At 35.9% G+C, this 19,076-nt stretch overlaps 1 protein-coding gene across 13 annotated transcripts in view; it reads right to left on the minus strand.

Moving 5' to 3' along the window:
• DCAF6 (DDB1 and CUL4 associated factor 6) overlaps positions 1-19,076 on the minus strand; it is a 141,809-nt gene that overhangs the window by 64,064 nt on the left and 58,669 nt on the right. For all 13 annotated transcript variants that reach the window (XM_025355682.1, XM_025355513.1, XM_025356258.1 and 10 more), the window contains 4 exons: positions 17,852-18,066; positions 8,458-8,551; positions 7,048-7,167; positions 6,248-6,508 (listed from right to left, as the gene is read on the minus strand). In XM_025355682.1, coding sequence (XP_025211467.1) covers positions 6,248-6,508; positions 7,048-7,167; positions 8,458-8,551; positions 17,852-18,066 — 690 coding nt within the window. The remainder of the gene's footprint in view (positions 1-6,247; positions 6,509-7,047; positions 7,168-8,457; positions 8,552-17,851; positions 18,067-19,076) is intronic.

Genomic DNA, 19,076 nt, shown 5'->3' on the forward strand with positions numbered 1-19,076 from the left:
AAAAAAAAAAAAAAAAAAAAAAAAAAGAAATAACTGAAAGAGACATCTGAAAGGCCTTACTGAGAAGAGAAGAAAATATTTATAGTTATTTTGAAATATTTTTTATAAATTATGAAGGTTTCATTTTAACCTATACTTAGCTCATGGTCGTATCTTTCTCAGTTTTTTTTTTTTTTTTGAGACGGAGTCTTGCTCTGTCGCCCAGGCTGGAGTGCAGTGGCCGGATCTCAGCTCACTGCAAGCTCCGCCTCCTGGGTTCACGCCATTCTCCTGCCTCAGCCTCCCGAGTAGCTGGGACTACAGGCGTCCGCCACATCACCCGGCTAGTTTTTTGTTTTTTTTTTAGTAGAGACGGGGTTTCACCATGTTAGCCAGGATGGTCTCGATCTCCTGACCTCGTGATCCACCCGTCTCGGCCTCCCAAAGTGCTGGGATTACAGGCTTGAGCCACCGCGCCCGGCCTCTCAGTTTTAAATATATAATTTTATAATCACATTTTAAAAAGCAGTCTTTTGTTAAATGTTCAAGAAAAGAAGATATATAAAAATCAAAATGTCTTCAAATTCTGGGCGAGGTATATAGAACATGGTTTCAAATGATCTGACATATGAATTAAAATAAAATTCAAGAATACAAAGGATAAAGCAAAAAAAAAAAAATCTATCAACTGATTTTAAATTCCATTTCAGTCTACTTACCTTCCTAATTTAGCTACAAAACTCCAAAGCCAACACTGTGACCCCTCCAGATTTACCATTCTTCAGGGCATTCATTTTGTATATTCAACTCACTCACAGCTTCAATTAATTACTTTCATACCCTTATTTCATACCCATATTCACCCATATATATATATATATGAGTGTGTGTGTGTGTTTGTATATATATTATACACACACTCCTATGAGTGAAAAGGACAAACAGAAATATATATATAAAATCACACAATTTTTTAAAGTATTTCTGTAAGTTACCTTAAAATGTCTTCAGAACAACCTAAGAAAAATTATCTCCTCAGTCCTATGTGGTCTAGACAGTCAAAGGCAAACAATGGATCCAAAATGATAAATGGTTAGACAGCTAATCGCAGCATTTCTCTTCTAGGTGTTACCAAATTTTGGAAACTTAATGGTAACAGCCAGAGTAAATGACTGGGGCTAAAAGTATAATCTAAAGACTAAAATAAAGGTAAATATATCCTATCTAGTCTGTATCAGCTTAAAGACAACAAAATGTCTCATCATACTTTTAATTGTATCTTTACAGGGTGGATATTGTTGGGGAAAAAAGATGCTTACTCAGAGACAAGAAGATAGACAATATCCTGTCTTCATGAGAGCTTATTATAGTAAAAGAAATGTTATAAACAATCAAAAGTGAAAAAAATTATAAATTTTTATAAGTGCTTTTCAGAAAATAACAGGGTTATATAAAAGAGAATAAAATTTCAGCAAGAAGAAAAAGGAAAGAGGACTTTACCTAGGGTAGTTATGAAAGATCTGTCTTACACGACATTTGAGTTGAGACCCAAGGAAAAGGAATTTGGCCAAGTGATAAGCCAGGACAAGGGTTTCCCAAGTATACAGAGAATAACACTAAGAACAAAGTGTAAGAAGGAAAGAAAAGATAGGAAAGAAAGAAAGATGGGAAAGACAGGAAAGGAGAAAGGGAAGGGGAGGGGGGAGAGGGAGGGGGAGGGAAGGGAAGGAAGAAAAGACAGAGAGAGAAAGAAAGAGAGAGAAAGCAAGCAAGTGGGAGGAAGGGAGGGAGGGGAGGGTTGGGGGAGGGAAGAGGAGGGAGAAGAGGGAGGGGAGGTGGAGAGGGAGGGGGAAGGAAGGGAAGGGAAGGGAAAGAAAAGTAAGAAAGAATTTGGCACTGAAATTCTTTGGTAACCCGAAAGAAACCAGTAGTACATCTAGAGTTAACAGTCATCAGGTACTGAGAAAATGGAATGAGATGAGGCTAGAGAGATAGGGAAGGGCAGGTCATATAAGTTCTTACAGGTCCAAAGTAAGGAGTTTGATTTTTTTTTTTTCTTTTGTAGTTGTATTTCTAAATGCAATTAGGAGCCTCTGAAGGGATTTAAACAGCAAAGTTATATAATCTGATTTAACATTTTAAAATACTCATTCTGGCTCCTGCATGGAAAATACATTATAACGGAACAACAGTAGGTACAGGGAGATCAATTAGGAGACAAGAAGTGATGGTGAGATGAAAAGACGTAGGATATAGTTTAGATACAGGAGCAACAGAACTTGCTGATGAACTGGCATGGGACTTGAGGGAAAGGAAGGAATCAAGAATAACTCACAGGTTATTCAAAAAAGCAAATGGACCAAGAGGGAGCCAATTAGGGAACAGGAAGGGTAGGAGGCTGCATTAAGTTTTAGTTTGAACATGTAAATTTACGATATACAACAATAGGCCAGGTGCAGTGGCTCATGCCTGTAATCCCAGTATTTTGGGAGGCCGAGGCGGGAGGATTGCTTGAGGTTAGGAGTTCAAGACCAGCCTGACTAATATGGGGAAACCCTGTCTCTACTAAAAATGCAAAAATTTGCTGGGTGTGGTGGCAGGAACCTGTAATCCCAGCTACTTGGGAGGCTGAGGCAGGAGAACTGCTTTAACCCAGGAGGCGGAGGCTGCAGTGACCTGAGATCATGCCACTGCACTCCAGCCTGGGCGACAGAGTAAGGCTCTGTCTTTAAAAAAAAAAAAAAAAAAAAAAGATGTACAACAGTAACAAAAAAATACTGTCAAAATAGCAGTCAAACACAAGGGTCTGGAACTCGGGGTAGAAGATCAGACTGCTGATATATATTTGTGAGTCATCAATTTACGGGAAATATTAAAAGTTATGGGGAACTGACACAATCCCCCAGAGAAAGAGCATATGAAGAGAAGAGAAGAGAGCCAGAACTAAGGGGTTCGATTATAATATTCAGAAGGAGATAGAACAAGAAACACGAACAATAGTTACTGAAAACCCACCAGAATTAGTAACAGTAAATAGGCAAATATGATATCATAGATGCCAAGAAAGGAAAGTGTTTCAAGAAGGAGTGACAGCCTATGTTAAATGCAACCGGGTCGAAAAATCTAGTAAGGTACTAACAGAGAAATATCCTCTAAACTGGTAAATGTCACTGGTGACTTTGATTAAAAGTTTCAGAGGAAATGGGTTGAAAAGCAGATTGGGGTTGGATAATAAGGATAATAAGATGATAACAAGGTTAATAAGAAGGATGGCAAGAAAATGGAGATAGCATCTATCAACAACTCTTCTGAGGATTCTCATTATGAAAGCAGCAGACAAATAAGGCAATAGCTGAAGGGGAATGTGAGATAAGAGAAAATTTTTAAAGAAAAGAGATAAGAGCATGTTAAGGCCAAAAAAACCAATCTGGCAAAAAAAAAAAAAAAAAAAAAGGCAATGATAATGCAAGAGAAGAGGCAAAGTCTTTGAGAAGCTGGAAAGGGATGGCAACTACATTGACTAGCTTTTGATTTCTTCCAAAATGTGTTTCTGCTTCTATCACAATGTAAGCACAGATGTTGGAAAGCTTGGAAATTATTGATAGTAGGAAAATGAGTACTTTTCTTTTCACTGTGAATGAAAGGTTAGACTCTGGAAGTGGGGCAAGGATGAAGGGGAGTGTTAAAGTTTGAGAGACATGAAGGCGTAGTCATTTTGTACAGCTGGAGAGCAACAGTGTGAGACTGCTCTGATGTAGTGTTGAGCACCCATTGAAATTTGTGGTCATAACTTTCTTCATTATCATTCAGTGATTCCACTGTAGACTAAGAGAAGGCAGACAATTAGGTTCAACTAGAGATGGAGCACAGCAAATTTTCATATTCCCATTGTCCCTTTCTTTGATATCAGTAAAAATGATGGAGGACATGTAAAGCAAAGGGATAAACATTTACATAAAAAGGTATCCACAGCAAGGCGAGTATAGATAGAAGCATACTTTATCATTTTCTCTATGCAGGGAAATAATAGAAATCATGGTCCTAAGCTGACATTCCCATCTACTACATTCACCCAATGGACAGTTCCCAATATTCACAAACACATTTGGACTTAGGTCATGGCAAATGCAAAAGAGACTGGAGAAAAAACAAAAACAGAAACAAAGTCCTTACTGCTGAAATGTTGAACTCCAGAATAAAGAAAAAGCTGTTATCAGAACAATTACAGACATAACCTTTAGATGTTACATCTAACACCAAATCATTTTTCTCAATAGTGATACTGTCTTGATAACATGGAAATATTCTAATTATCTATAGCATAGTCAACCAAAATTCTCTCAATAATCTCCCAGTTAAAAATATTTCCTTACTTTCTATAAATAATTTATGAGTAAAAGTACTGAGTAGTGTTTCAACAATCATCACATGATCACCAAAAATACTTTTTCTTCAATAATTCAAATGACTGTCACATTTAATACTTACATTAAATATTGAAAAGAATTTAGCAATTTGAAATGCAGTACTAAAATACATTAAATAGCTTTAAAAAATAAAGTTCCAGGTTGGGCGCTGTGGCTCACGCCTGTAATCCCAGCACTTTGGGAGGCCGAGGCGGGTGGATCACAAGGTCAGGAGATCGAGACCATCCTGGCTAAGATGGTGAAACCCCGTCCCTACTAAAAATACAAAAAAAATTAGCCAGGCGTGGTGGCGGGCACCTGTAGTCCCAGCTACTCAGGGGGCTGAGACAGGAGAATGGCATGAACCTGGGAGGTGGAGCTTACAGTGGGCAGAGATCGCGCCATGGCACTCCAGCCTGGGGGACAAAGCAAGACTCTGTCTCAAACCAAAAAAAAAAAAAAAAGTTCCAAATACTTTACTCATAAATATGTTTAAGAAACAACTAGAATTAGTTGAGATTCAGTGGAAGCTAAATGTAAGCTTGAGTCTTCTTGATAAGTTTTCCTAAAAACTTATAATTGATCAAAATGTTCAAGAATATTTCCAAAAATGCTATCACTTTAAAAATTCTTGCTTTTCCCAATTTTACCTGCTTTGAAACACAAACTTTTAACTACTTCTGCCCTTAACTCCCAAATCTTCCAAAATATTTTATTTTTCCATAAATTAAAATGCTATGTCGACTGAGTGTGAAAACCTTGATTCTGCAGCTCAGCTTTAGCTTATTATTATGGATAAAATATATACAGTGTTAACAGTTATGTAATTGACTCTGGCTTTTATTCCCATAGAAACTGAAAATGAATTACTAAACGTGGTATATACCAATAAAAGAGTGCTTAAATTAAAACATCCCATATTTGGTAATCTGGCATTAGTTTCCAGAGATGTAAGAACAAAGTGACAGCTTGGCAGCTAAGCTGTTAGAAATTTTTTTATAGGTTTCAGCTTAGGCCTGCCAGCTCATATTTCTAGTTGCTAATAATTCTGGCTCTATATTAAGTAAAATTCTTCCTTAGAAGAACCAAAGAAAACTATGAATACATATCTTATTGGGTTTTATAATTACATGTATATAGTTTAAAGTGCCGAGTAAACTGTAGATACATCTGTTGAAAATTACTATTATAAATACTAGCACATTCTATAGTTAGGGGAAAAAAGTTGACCATGAGGATTTATAATACTGGGAAGAAAACAGCATTTTAACAGAATGTAGAGGTTTTTCACACTAGCATCAAGTATCAAGAAGATAAGCATTTGGTAAAATAATTCTTTTTCATGTAAATACTGGAGAAATAAATTTTTTGCTAAATTATATGTTGTTGACAAAATACCATATCAAATCCACTATAGAGAGTATATTAAAAGTACTGCATTATTTGAGGGAAAATAATCAAGAATACAGGCAAAATGAAACTAATACTGATATTTTCATAATCACTTCAATATAGACATAAAACCAAATAAATCTAGAAGAGATTTTGGTCTCTAATAATCTATAAAATAATATTTAAGTCAGGCACATTAAACTATGTCAAAACACTATCTTTTGGTACCTGTACTTTTAAAATAATTGTTTCATATAAATTGAAGATTCCTGCTATTTGTTAAAACTCATGCAAGTAAGACATAATTTTTGTGTTTAAGTTACATAACCATATATTACATCTCATTTTGATCATTTATTCCAACAAGAAGTTGATGTGATTTAGTATCTTTCAAAATAGCCAGTTAAGAAGTTTTCATTATCAAAAATCATGAGATGAACCACAGCATACTTAGAGAGGAATATCCTCACCAGACTGATGATGTGTGTGGTGTCCAGATGCCTCAACAGACTGCCTTTGTTCACTGTCTGGAGAAGATAGCAAAGGAGTAGAATGAGGGCTTTCTGTGGGAGATGATGTCGAATGAGCCTGAGCTGACATTGTAGAGGATGTAGAAGGCTGAAGAAATTGTTCAGGTGGTGTATCTACTTCCATTGCAGTTTCACTCCCTTCCAAATCAGGACTTGATGGGACCGTAGGAAGAGTTGAAATATCTGATTGACTTGTTCCACCTTCAAAACACCGATTAACACAAATTCAAATTTTAAATATTTTCCAAAACCAACAACTCTAAACAGATACATTCAGAAAACACATTTATATTTACACACACAAATATATAATTTCAGTGATAATAACCACTGGTGATTTGGTCCATTAGACAAAATAGGCCAGTCAAGAGGGGTAAAAATTTATCTACAACATATTCCTGTTAAAGCAATCTTTCCAATTACATAAAACTTGTTTATACATAGAATTTTACATATTTCCATTCTCAGAGCGCATTAAAAAAACACTTAAAATGGGGAATCTCAGATTCTTTTACTTTACTTTGAGAAAAGTAAAAGATATGCACTAGGTCTAATGGCACCAGAAGGGACAAATTATGTCCAATACCTTTTATTCTCTACTACTTCATACCATACAATAAGAACCTTGTGATTATTACAGACGTAAAACATAGTATAATTTACATGATATAAATAAAAACTGGCTTCAATAAGTAGTTTTTGCCAGCTTTCTGATGACTTTAATTAATATGAAAAATTACCTCTGGGTCGAGATCTTCCTCGTCCTCTATTGCTTTGTGCAACCTCACTTGCTTCTTCGAACCATCTTGATAACATATCAGACATTCTCTGCATCAATGACACATTGGGACTCTGCTCTCCTATTACAATATAGGTCTTATCAGTGAGTTTAGTAATAAGTCAGAATCTTTCATTAATACAAAAACCTAGATTTGAAGGGCTTTAAAATGAAAGCATTTTTTAAAAAATCAAATTTCCTAAATAAATTGTACGAATATATATAAATCTATTAGAGCTTTCATCACATTTTATAGTAATTGTTTTATGAGTGACTCTCCATGTGTATGGTAAAGTTTCTCGAGAACAGAGTTCACCTCTCACTCGTCTTTGCTTATTCTTAGGTACCTCTAAACCTCCCACCTCCTACCTCAACCTAAATTTTTAGTTCTAAGAGTACCCAGCCAAGAAGGGCTCATGAATTCTAAGTTTAATAAATTAAAAGAAAGGTTTTCCCTCCACCTAAAGCATTATAATGAAGTACAGACACAAAATAGCCTTATGTTTTTACATGAAGTTTCCTTAAAGTCATTTTCATCATCATTTACTGTAAGAAAATTCCAGATATTTGAAATTAACTGGAATCACAAAGTATTTTGTCTCCTCCCTCACTCCTTTCCCTCCTGCAAGTAAACAAGTTTTTCCAAGGGCATTTTCAAATTAAAAGTGTAATGTCAAATTCAAAATGTGACAACTCTATTCTATAGTAAATTTAAAATGAAAATCGGTTCTCCTCACATTTTCTGTGAAATCGGAGTTTCTTTTACACTTTACTGCCTTTATATAATGTAGCTCATATGTTGGGGAATATGCTTTTGATCACAAAAAATGTTTCAGAGGTCATTATAGTAAGATTTTGGTTACAGACCAAATTAATAAAACATAATTATACAGAATTACAATTCATAGATTAATCATATTTTCAAGAGTGCTATCTTAAAGCTCCCAGGGTAGTTTCTTATGCTTATCAAAGGCACTTGATAGAAAGAAAAAAAATTTTATGTGCTAATATAAAACTCTTAGGCTGAGTTTTCATTTCTCTTAATATCTAATAGAAAGGCAAAAATTGAGAAGTCTGACAACACTCAATGTACTATGGGACAATGGGCATTCTTATACTTTCAGTGGGAATGTAAATTAGCACATCTTTTTTGGAGAGTAATCTGATAACAACTACCAAAATTAAAAGGTACTTATCCAGTGACTCAGCCATTCCACTTCTAAGAATTTATCCTAAGATATATTTGCATAAGTATACTTTTATGTACAAGAATGTTCATTACAGAATCATTTATAATAGTGAAGAAACTGGAAGTTAAAATATTAATTTTAAAATACCATATACAAGGAAAAGCTGACCAAAGCATAGTTACCATCTCGTTCTCGTTCACTCTCCGGCCTTGCTCTGGGTCCAGTATCTGACCAATCACCACGAAGTCTCAAACGCTTAACTGGCGGTTGTCGCAACTAAAAAATAAGAACAGGTAAATTCTATGTAAGTCTAAAACTCATCTACTGTACTCTTAAAACATACTTTATGTCTATTTCCATCTCTCGACTTCTTGAGTATGCAAATTAGATCTACATGAAAATATGAAAGACACTGGTATAAGTCACATCAGTCTTTTGAAGCACTCATTCTGAGGATAAATATCCATTGATGTTGACAGCCTATATCTAATATCTTCAACCTAAAGAGTCTGAATGCAACTTTCAAATCATGTATATGTGATTTCTAATCCCACCCGTATCACCTTCCAGCTGACAAAATGAAGACATTTTTAACCATCTTGAGCCTTAGTTTTCAACTGTGATGATAAATATAGTCTAGGTAAATTACCCACATACCTAATTAACAATGGGAGTCCTCATTATTTTTACTTATTATTGACAATTTACTCTTCGATTCCCAAACAGAATCTATTCCAACCCTTTATGACTTGCCTCAGGCTATCTATTCCATCCTGCTGCCCTCATTCTTGCCCTCTAACAATTTTTCCTCCTACTTCAGAGAAAATAAAAATGACATCATTTTCTTCAGCTGAATTCTACAAATTAAACCTACATCTACAACTTTGTAACTCCTTCCAGCCTTTCTTGAAAGGTGTATCATTTATTCTATTTAAGCCTAATTTTTCCATCTGTGCTTTTTATTTCATTCCTTCAACTCCTTGAGTATCCTGCTTGACCCATTATTCTCTCTTTTCTTGCCTACATTCATTTTCTCTCTCGGTTCTTTGTCACAACATGCTAAAGGTTCTTACCATTTTTAAGAAAAAAAAACAATATTTCAACTTCATAAAACCTCAGTTTTACAGCTACAGTCCTTTCTCTTGCTATCACTTTACTCAAGCTTCTTGAGAAAATTCTATATTCAATCTACCACTCCTCCTTCAATCCACTGTAGTCAATCTTTCCATTGATATCCTATCTTTCCACTAACTTCATTCTCACCAGTCAGCAGTGAATGACCAATTGCCAAGTTCATTGATCAATTATAAAAATGCTCAATAATATGATCAATAATCAATTGCCAACTCAAACAGCATCTTTCAGAGCTTACTTGACATGTTTATGTCACCTATCACTCTTGACTGCTCCCTTTAATGTTTACATTTTTAACTTTTTTTTTTTTTTTTTTTTCCAGGCAGGGTCTCACACTCTTGTCCAGGCTGGATTGCAGTGGTCGCATCCTAGCTCACTGTAACCCCCAACTCCAGAGCTAATATGATCTCCAGCCACAGCTTCCTGAGTAGTTGGTGCATGTGCCACCACAACCAGCTAAGTTTTTAAAAAATTTTTTAGAGATGGAGTCTAGCCAAGTTGCCCAGGTTGGTCTTGAACTCCTGGCCTCAAGCAATCCTCCCACTTCAGCCTCCCAAAGTGTTGGGATTATAGGCATAAGCCACCACATCTGATCCATTTTAAACATTTTTGTATTGAAATTTAATTAACATACCATAATATACTTAATTTTAAATTATACAATTCAGTGGTGTATATTCATAAAGCGGTACAACCATCATCATTATATAATTCCAGACAGTTTTCATCATCCCAGAAACAAACCATCATCAGCCACTCCCCACTCATCCCCTGCTCAGATCCTGGCAACCACTAATCTACTTCCTGTCTCTGTGGATATGCCTTTTCTAAACATTTCATATAAATAAATCATACAATACATGGCCTTTTGTGTTTGGTTTCTTTCACTTAGCATTATGTTTTCAAGGTTTATTCATAGTGTAGTAGGTATCAGTACTTCATTTTTCATGGCGAATAATACCCCATTTTAGCAAGATACCCTATTCTGTTCATCCATTCGTCAACTGGTTGATGAATAAACTTATTCCACTTACTGGCTATTATAAATAATGCTGAACTGAGCATATGTACGAGTTTCTGTAGGAACATGTTTCAATTCTCTTGGGTATACAGGAGAACTACCCAAAAGAATTGAAACACAGGCCGGGCGCAGTGGCTCAAGCCTGTAATCCCAGCACTTTGGGAGGCCAAGATGGGCGGATCACGAGGTCAGGAGATCGAGACCATCCTGGCTAACACGGTGAAACCCCGTCTCTACTAAGAAATACAAAAAATAGCCGGGCGAGGTGGCAGCGCCTGTAGTCTCAGCTACTCGGGAGGCTGAGGCCGGAGAATGGTGTGAACCCGGGAGGCGGAGCTTGCAGTGAGCTGAGATCCGGCCACTGCACTCCAGCCTGGGTGACAGCGCGAGACTCCATCTCAAAAAAAAAAAAAAAAAAAAAAAGAATTGAAACACAGTACCTCATTTTATTGCACTTTCCTTTACTGAATTTCACAGATACTGTGGTTTCTTTAAAAATTTAGTGGCAACCCTGCATTGAATAAGACTATTGGTGCTATTTTTCCAACAGCATGTGCCCATTTTATGTCTGTGTCACATTTCAGTAATTCTCATATTTCAAACTTTTTCATTATTATCCTACCTATTATGGTGATCCATGATCAGAGATCTTTGATCTTACTATTATAATTGCTTTGGGGGGCCATAAACCACATCCATATAAGACTCTGAATTTAACTGACAAATGTTATGTGTATTCTGACTGCTTCACTGACCAGTTGTTTCCCCATCTCTCTCCCTCTCCTTGAGTCTTCCAATTCCCTGAGACACAACAATAATATTGAAATTAGGCCATTTAATAACCCTACAATCGCCTCTAAGTGTTCAAATGAAAGGAAGAGTCATATGCCTTTCACTTTAAATCAAAAGCTAGAAACGATTAAGCTAAGTGAGGAAAGCATGTTGAAAGCCAAGACAGGCCAAAAGCTAGGCCTCTTGCACCAAACGGCAAAGTTGTAAAAGCAAAGGAAAAGTTCTGGAAGGAACCTTTAGAAGTGATACTCCAATGGACGTATGAACGATAAGAAAATGAAACAGCCTTATTGCTGATATGGAAATAGTCTGAGTGGTCTAGAAAGAAGATCAAACCAGTCATCACATTCCCTTAAGCTAAAGCCTAACCCAGAGCAAGGTCCTAAATCTCTTTAATGCTATGAAAACTGAGAGAGGTGAGGGAGCTGCAGAATAAAAGTCTGAAGCTAAGAGGGGTTGGTTCATGCAGTTTCAGGAAAGAAGCTGTCTCTCTATAACATAAAAGTACAAGGTAAAACAGCAAGTCCTGATGTGGAAGCTGCAGCAAGTTATCCAGAAGATCTAGTTAAGATAATTGATCAAAGTGGCTACACTAAACAACAGATTTCCAATGCAGATGAAACAGCCTTCTATCAGAAGCAGAGGCCATTTAGGACTTTTACAGCTAGAGAGGAAATGTTGATGCCTGGCTTCAAATTTCAAAGGACATGCTGGTTCTCTTGTTAGGTGCTTATGCAGTGGTGACATTAGGCAGAAGCCAATGCTCATTGACCATTCTGAAAATTCTAAGGCCCTTAAGAATTATGTTTAATTGAATCTGCTCTATAAATGGAATAACAAAGCCTGGGTAAGGGCACATTTCTTTACAGCATGTTTTACTGACTATCTGAAGCCCACTATTGAGACCTGCTGCTCAGAAAGAAAGATTCCTTTCAAAATGCTACTAGGCACTGACAATGCGCACCTGGTCATCCAAGGGCTCTGATGGAGATATACAAGGAGATTAATGTTTTCATTGCATCCCATGGATCAAAGAGTAATTTCAACTTTCAGGTCTTATTTAAGAAACACATTTTGTAAGGTTATAGCTGCCATAGATAGTGATTCCTCTCATGGATCTGTGAAAAGTCAACTGAAAACCTAGAAAGGATTCACCATTCTAGATGCCTTATTAAGAACATCTGTGATTCATGGGAGGTCAAAACGACAATATTAACAGGGGTCTGGAAGAAGTTAATTCCAACCCTAATGGATCACTTTGAGGGGTAGAAGACTTCAGTAGAGGAAGTCACTGCAGATGAGGTGAGAACAACAAAAGAACTAGAATTAGAAGTACAGACTAAAGGTGTAACTGAATTGTTGCAATCTCATGATAAAACTTCAACAGATAAGGAGTTGCTCCTTACAGATGAGCAAAGAAAGTGGTTTCCTGAGGCTCAAACCACTTTCTTTGCTTATCCGTAAGAAGTAACTCCTAGTGAAGATGCTGTGAACATCGTTGAAATGACAACAAAGGATCTATTATAGAGTACTACATAAACTTAGTTGATAAAGCAGCAGGGTTTGAAACGATTGACTCCAATCTGGAGAAAAGTTCTATTGTGGGTAAGAAGCTATCAAACAGCATTACAAGCTACAAATACATCTTTTAAGAAAGGAAGAGTCTATCGATGCAGCAAACTTCACTGATGTCTTATTTCAAGAAACTGTCACAGCCCCAACCTTCAGCAACCACCACTCTGATCAGTCAGCAGTGATCAACATCAAGGTAAGCACCTCCACCAGCAAAAATAATACAACTTACTGAGGCTCAGATGATTATTAGCACTTTTTAGCAATGAAGTGTTTTTAAATTAAGGTATACACATTGATTTTTAAGACACAATGTTATTGCACACTTAACAGACGATGGTACAGTATAAACATAAATTTTACATGCACTGGGAAACCAAAAGATCTGTGTGACTTGCTTTACTGCAATATTTTCTTTATTGCAATGGTCTAGAACCAAACCTGCAATATCTCCAAGAGAAACCTGTATATCTAGGAGGGGAAGTATGGGTCATATAATAAGTCTAATTTTTGAGGGTTCCAGTTTCTCCACATGTTTGTCAACACTTGTTATTGTCTGTCCTTTTTATTTTAGTCATCCTACTGGGTATGAAGTGATACCTCACTGTGGTTGTGATTTGCGTTTCCCTGAGGACTAATAATGTTGAGTATCTCCTTATGTACTTATTGCCATTTCTATTATATGTCTTCTCTGGGGGAAAAAAAAGTATTATATATTCAAATCCTTTACCTATTTTTAAATTTGGATATTTGTCTTTTTATTGTTGCACTGTAAGTGCTCCTTATACATTCTGGATACTAAACTGTAACCTGACACACAATCTGGAAAACATTTCCTCCCATTCTGTGGGTCCCTCCTTTTATTTTTATTTATTTTTAAAAACAGCATTCATTGATTTTTTTTTTCTCTGAAAATGAAGCAGGTTTTGATAAAAACTTGCTGACACTTAACTGTGAATTTTCTGATTTCTCCTGGAAACCATACCTACTAACATGAATAGAAAAAAATCTTTGCATCCTCAGCAAAGGAGACAGGAAAAAAAATCCCCATAAATTCCATATTATGTGTAAGTATGGCTAAAGGCAACTGATGATAGTAAAATCTACACAGGAAGACATAAGTGTGTGACAGGGAATAACCAGAACAAAGGAAGCTTAATGTGAGAGCTGTACAAATTTTCAAACAACTAATCATTCCCAAAAGGACAGCACTTCATCCTTTATACGAACTATTCTTAAAACAATATAATAGAATCTTGCTTCATGGTTTCAAGATAGAGGAATGTTTATATTACATAGGCAAAGAACTGGTTTTACAACTTCAGCAATTATTTCTAGAATAAAACCTTCAAATTAAAAACAATCCCAAGTTTGACTTTCTAAGTATGTGAAATAACCTAGTCAAGAATACTGAAAATGGCATTTCATTCACCAAATATTTTTTTGAGCACCTTTTATATGTCAGGTACTATTACAGGTATTGGAAAAGAACAATGGACAAAACACACAAAAAAAATCCCCAATGTCACAGAATTTACAGCCCGATGGAACAAACACCACATGAAATAAAAAAGCAAAATATACATAGGAAGTTATTGTTATGGAGAGAAATAAAGTAGAAAAGGGGAAAGGTAGTATCAGTTAAAGTCTGTGATTTTAAATAGGATAGTGAAGTAGAGTTTCACCAAGAAGGTTATGTAAGCAAAGACCTGAAATAGAAGGGAATCAAAAATCCAGGTATCCAGGGAAGAGCATTTCAGGCAGACTAACTGCAAAATCCTAAAATAGAGTCATGCTTGGCCTGAGTTACTAAGCAAGTAGATGTGGTTAGAGCAAAGAAGAGAACAGTAGAAGTAATAATTAGGACCACATAGTATAAGATCTTGAAGCCACCATAAGGACTTCAGTTTTGCTTTAAGTCAGATAGGGAGCCACTTAGAATGTTGATGAGAAAAGTGGCATGATTTAACTTATGTTTCTAAGGATCACTTTGAATGCTGTATAGCTACAGGGCTGTAGGAAGTGAAAGCAGGCAGACTGGTTAGAAAGCTAGAAAAATCAAGTATAAAGGGGGACAGGTCTTGCCAGAGATGCTGACAGCTCAGATTCAGGGTGGTAATATAGCAGGGTGGTGGTAAGCAGTAGTCAGATCTGGAGTATATTTTTAGGCACAAGCTATGAGGCCCAGAAGAAAATGAAAGAAAGAATTCAACAAAGAAGCCCAATAATAGGTAGCGCAGGTGGTAAACTGTCAAAAATAAGAAAAGAGATATGATAAAAAGAAAACAGGATACAAAAACAAGGGAAAACAGGAAGTACAAAAAAAAATTAAGACAAAAGAATGAACCAAAGAAAGAAGGGGGAAAAAATGAAAGAAATTATTAGAGGTGGTAAGGAAATAGAAAGGCCTCCACAAATTGAGAAAATGCAAAAATATTATGGAAACATAAAACAAAATCATACAATAAACTTTTATTCATGCTTTAAAACCTTCCTCAGGCTTTACTAATGTTCCCAATTAAGATCAATTACTCCCTACTTTGTTCTACTTATACAGAACATAGTCCTTATACATAATTCTATATTAAGTTTTACATATTTATTTACTTGTATCTCTACTTCTACTAAGCTGTGAATTCCTTGAGTAAGAGGTCATGTCTTTGTCTCATCATCCTTCATTTTCCAAAGTTTAGTTGAGGACCTGGTGTATAGTAGGCACCCAATAAATATTTGGTGAGTTGAGTTTGTCCGAACACTATCAGCAAAGTTTTATTACAAATAAGACAGGTTATTAATTTCTTCTATGCATACCTCTGAATTGTTTGGTTTGTTATAATACGCTTTTTTTTTTTTTTCCTGAGACTGACTTTCCCTCCTGTCGCCCAGGCTGGAGTGCAGTGGCACGATCTCGGCTCACTGAAATCTCCTTCTCCAGGGTTCCAGGGATTCTCTTGCCTCAACCTCCCAAGTAGCTGGGATTACAGGCACCCACCACCAAGCCTGGCTAATTTTTGTATTTTTAGTAGAGACAGGGTTTCACCATGTTGGCCGGGCTGGTCTCAAACTCCTGACCTCAGGTGATCCACCCACCTCAGCCTCCCAAAGTGTTGGGATTACAGGCTTGAGCCACTGCGCCCAGCCAATAAGCATAATTTAAATCCACTTTCAGCATTATTTTTCTTAATTTAGTTAATGCAATAAACAAGACCAAGGAAAAGGCTCCCAGAAAAAAAAAAAATGTTCATGACTCAGTCTCATTCACTCTGATTATATAAATATCTTTTGGCTAAGTATTCTATGGTATCAAAACTAGCTGGCCCACTTAAAATATCTATGGACCTCCAACTCTCATTATGTAACAATCACAGTATGACTATAACTACTTACCCATGTATTTCAAGGGGAAATTTATACAGCAGTAACAAAATGACAGAGCAGATTTCATGTTTTCAACCAGAATAAACTCAAAAATCATTTTATTAGCCATCATACCCTTCTTCATCAATTTCCTAATTCAAATAAATACATTCCAATGATAAAAATCTCAAAGTATATTTATAAAGTAATACTGATTTCTCTTCTAATTTTACGGCCCTCTATACCTGAAATTATGAGGAATGAATATAGTTTTGTGTCTCGTAGGAATTCCAAAATCACTGTCATTAGTAACGTTTAAAATGTATTAATAGGCATTGAGCCAATACCAAAAAGTCACTGAAAATAAAAATCAATGGTTAATTTCAAAAGACTTGTAAAAGTTCAGAGTGAATAAACACAGAACATTATAAAATAAAAAAGCCAAAATGAAAAACATATTGACGAAAGAAGCTTAACAGGTTAGACATTTTTCTACAGTTGTATACCATCAGATACCTTATTTCTACTTTTCCCCTTTTATAAATAATAAATTCATTATCTTTTAGTAGTTTTGTGAAAGTAATTCATTCACCTACTTTTTAATATATACAACTACTTTAACTTACCTTTTTCCCACTTATATTTATTTTATAAAATATACCTAGGGTTAATGTTATAAATCACTAGTATGTAACTGTGAAAGAGGCACAATTGGGAGAGAAAGGGATTGCTGTCCATATACGAAGAGTAAATGGTAGTAAGTAAAAATTCTATTGATCCATGGACATACACATTTAGTCTCTCGGAAATTTATCATCATATTTTCTATTATTTTAATTGCCTTTTCTGCAAGTGTTAGAACTGTTTATCTTTCTTGCTGCTGCTGTACATCTACAAAGTTAAGATAAACATTTTGCTATCAAGTATATTCTCTTTAAAAAAAATTAAAAATACTTTTTTCTAAAGCCTTATCCCTAATAATTCACTATTGAATACTTTAGAAATAGTATTTAGAATACCAATAATAAATCAGTAATTTATTATTACTAATACATTAAGTATAGATGCTATTATTAGTTATTACTAATTATAATACAAATTATAATATAAATATAAATTTTATAAAAATTATAAAAATAGTAATGACTATTTTTGTCATTACCACTTAGAAATTAGTAGTAACTAAATAATAATAGTAATTAGTAATAACTGATAATTTATTAGCTTCTATTCTTTCAAGTATGTCTCATGTTTTTTGTTTTCTGAACTGTAAGTGCCTTGAAAATTAATGTTTTTTTTTTTTTCTTTTTGGCCTTTAGGCCCCAAGAGTCACTGAATTGTTTCTGAATTTAAATAAAGGACATGGCGATTTTTTCTTTTCCTTTTTTTTTTGAGATGGAGTTTCGCTCTTGTTGCCCAGGCTGGAGTGCAACGGCGCGATCTCAGCTCACCACAACCTCCACCTCCAGGGTTCAAGCAATTCTCCTGCCTCAGCCTCCTGAGTAGCTGCGATTACAGCCATGTGCCACCACGCCCAGCTAATTTTGTATTTTTAGTAGAGACAGGGTTTCTCCATGTTGGTTAGGTTGGTCACGAACTCCCAACCTCAGGTGATCCACGCGCCTCAGCCTCCAAAGTGCTGGGATTACAGGCGTGAGCCACCGCGCCCGGCCAAAGGACACGGCTTTGAGTAAACCTACCTCTTCTCTTCTCTCTTCTGCAGAAGGAGTTTTAAGTTCTCGTGCTGTATCATCTTTCGGGTCGAAAAGATATATGTAATCTGAAGAGTAACTAACGAGAATCTCTTGACCATCTTCACTGTAACACAGAGATGTCACTCTGCAGGACTTATTATTAAGATGGGAAGGAATAAAACGGGCAACCATTCCAGTAGTCCCTCGACCTGCATAATTTCCTAAATAAGAAACAAGAAGTTATTTAAAATTAATGTTTTAAAGAAAAACATTTTTTAAAACTTTTAATCTGAATTATTACATATGTGACTTAAAGTAGCAACATAAATAAAAGCCATCACGTTTATTTCTAGTAGAGGTTCTTTTTCTGTAGTCAGATTTTGTAACGAAACAAAAAAGAATATGATATAAAGGTAACATCTCTACAAAAAAAATTCATGATTGTCTAGAATTCCAGATTACATACGCTTTGTTGAAATGAGTTAATTAAGGAAAATGATTTATAAATACAGTCACATGAAGTCATCTTCCAAAAGTTTGCCCCAAATTAAGATAGTAAAGTTTTACAAAAAACTGATACTTATTAGCATACTACATAAATTAGTATGCAATGTATGCAATATCCTTAAGATGATACAACTTTTACTTTTTAAAAAAATTTCTGGGCGGGGCGCGGTGGCTCAAGCCTGTAATCCCAGCACTTTGGGAGGCCGAGACGGGCGGATGACAAGGTCAGGAGATCGAGACCATCCTGGCTAACCCGGTGAAACCCCGTCTCTACTAAAACATACAAAAAACTAGCCGGGCGAGATGGCGGGTGCCTGTAGTCCCAGTCCTGAGGCAGGAGAATGGCGTAAACCCGGGAGGCGGAGCTTGTAGTGAGCTGAGATCCGGCCACTGCACTCCAGCCTGGGTGACAGAGCGAGACTCCGTCTCAAAAAAAAAAAAAAATTTCGGATTGCCACGAAATTTGCCTGTTATATAGTACAGAGTTAAGAATGCTATTCCAATTTTAATTAACTCTGGTACTCAATGCAATATAATAGGTGTACAACTGGCACTTTGTGCCCTGGGGGCCCAGAAATGCTAAATTCTAAGAATCCCACAAAGCTGTATAACCTTGCACAATGAAGTCTTATCATGCTCAAAATGTCAATTGTGTCCACCTGTTGAGAAACAATAATTAAGCCTATGATTCCATATTACATTACTACTGTTTCCCCTAAATGTA

Source organism: Theropithecus gelada, chromosome 1 (genome assembly GCF_003255815.1).
Source record: "Theropithecus gelada isolate Dixy chromosome 1, Tgel_1.0, whole genome shotgun sequence".
Lineage (NCBI taxonomy): Eukaryota > Metazoa > Chordata > Mammalia > Primates > Cercopithecidae > Theropithecus > Theropithecus gelada.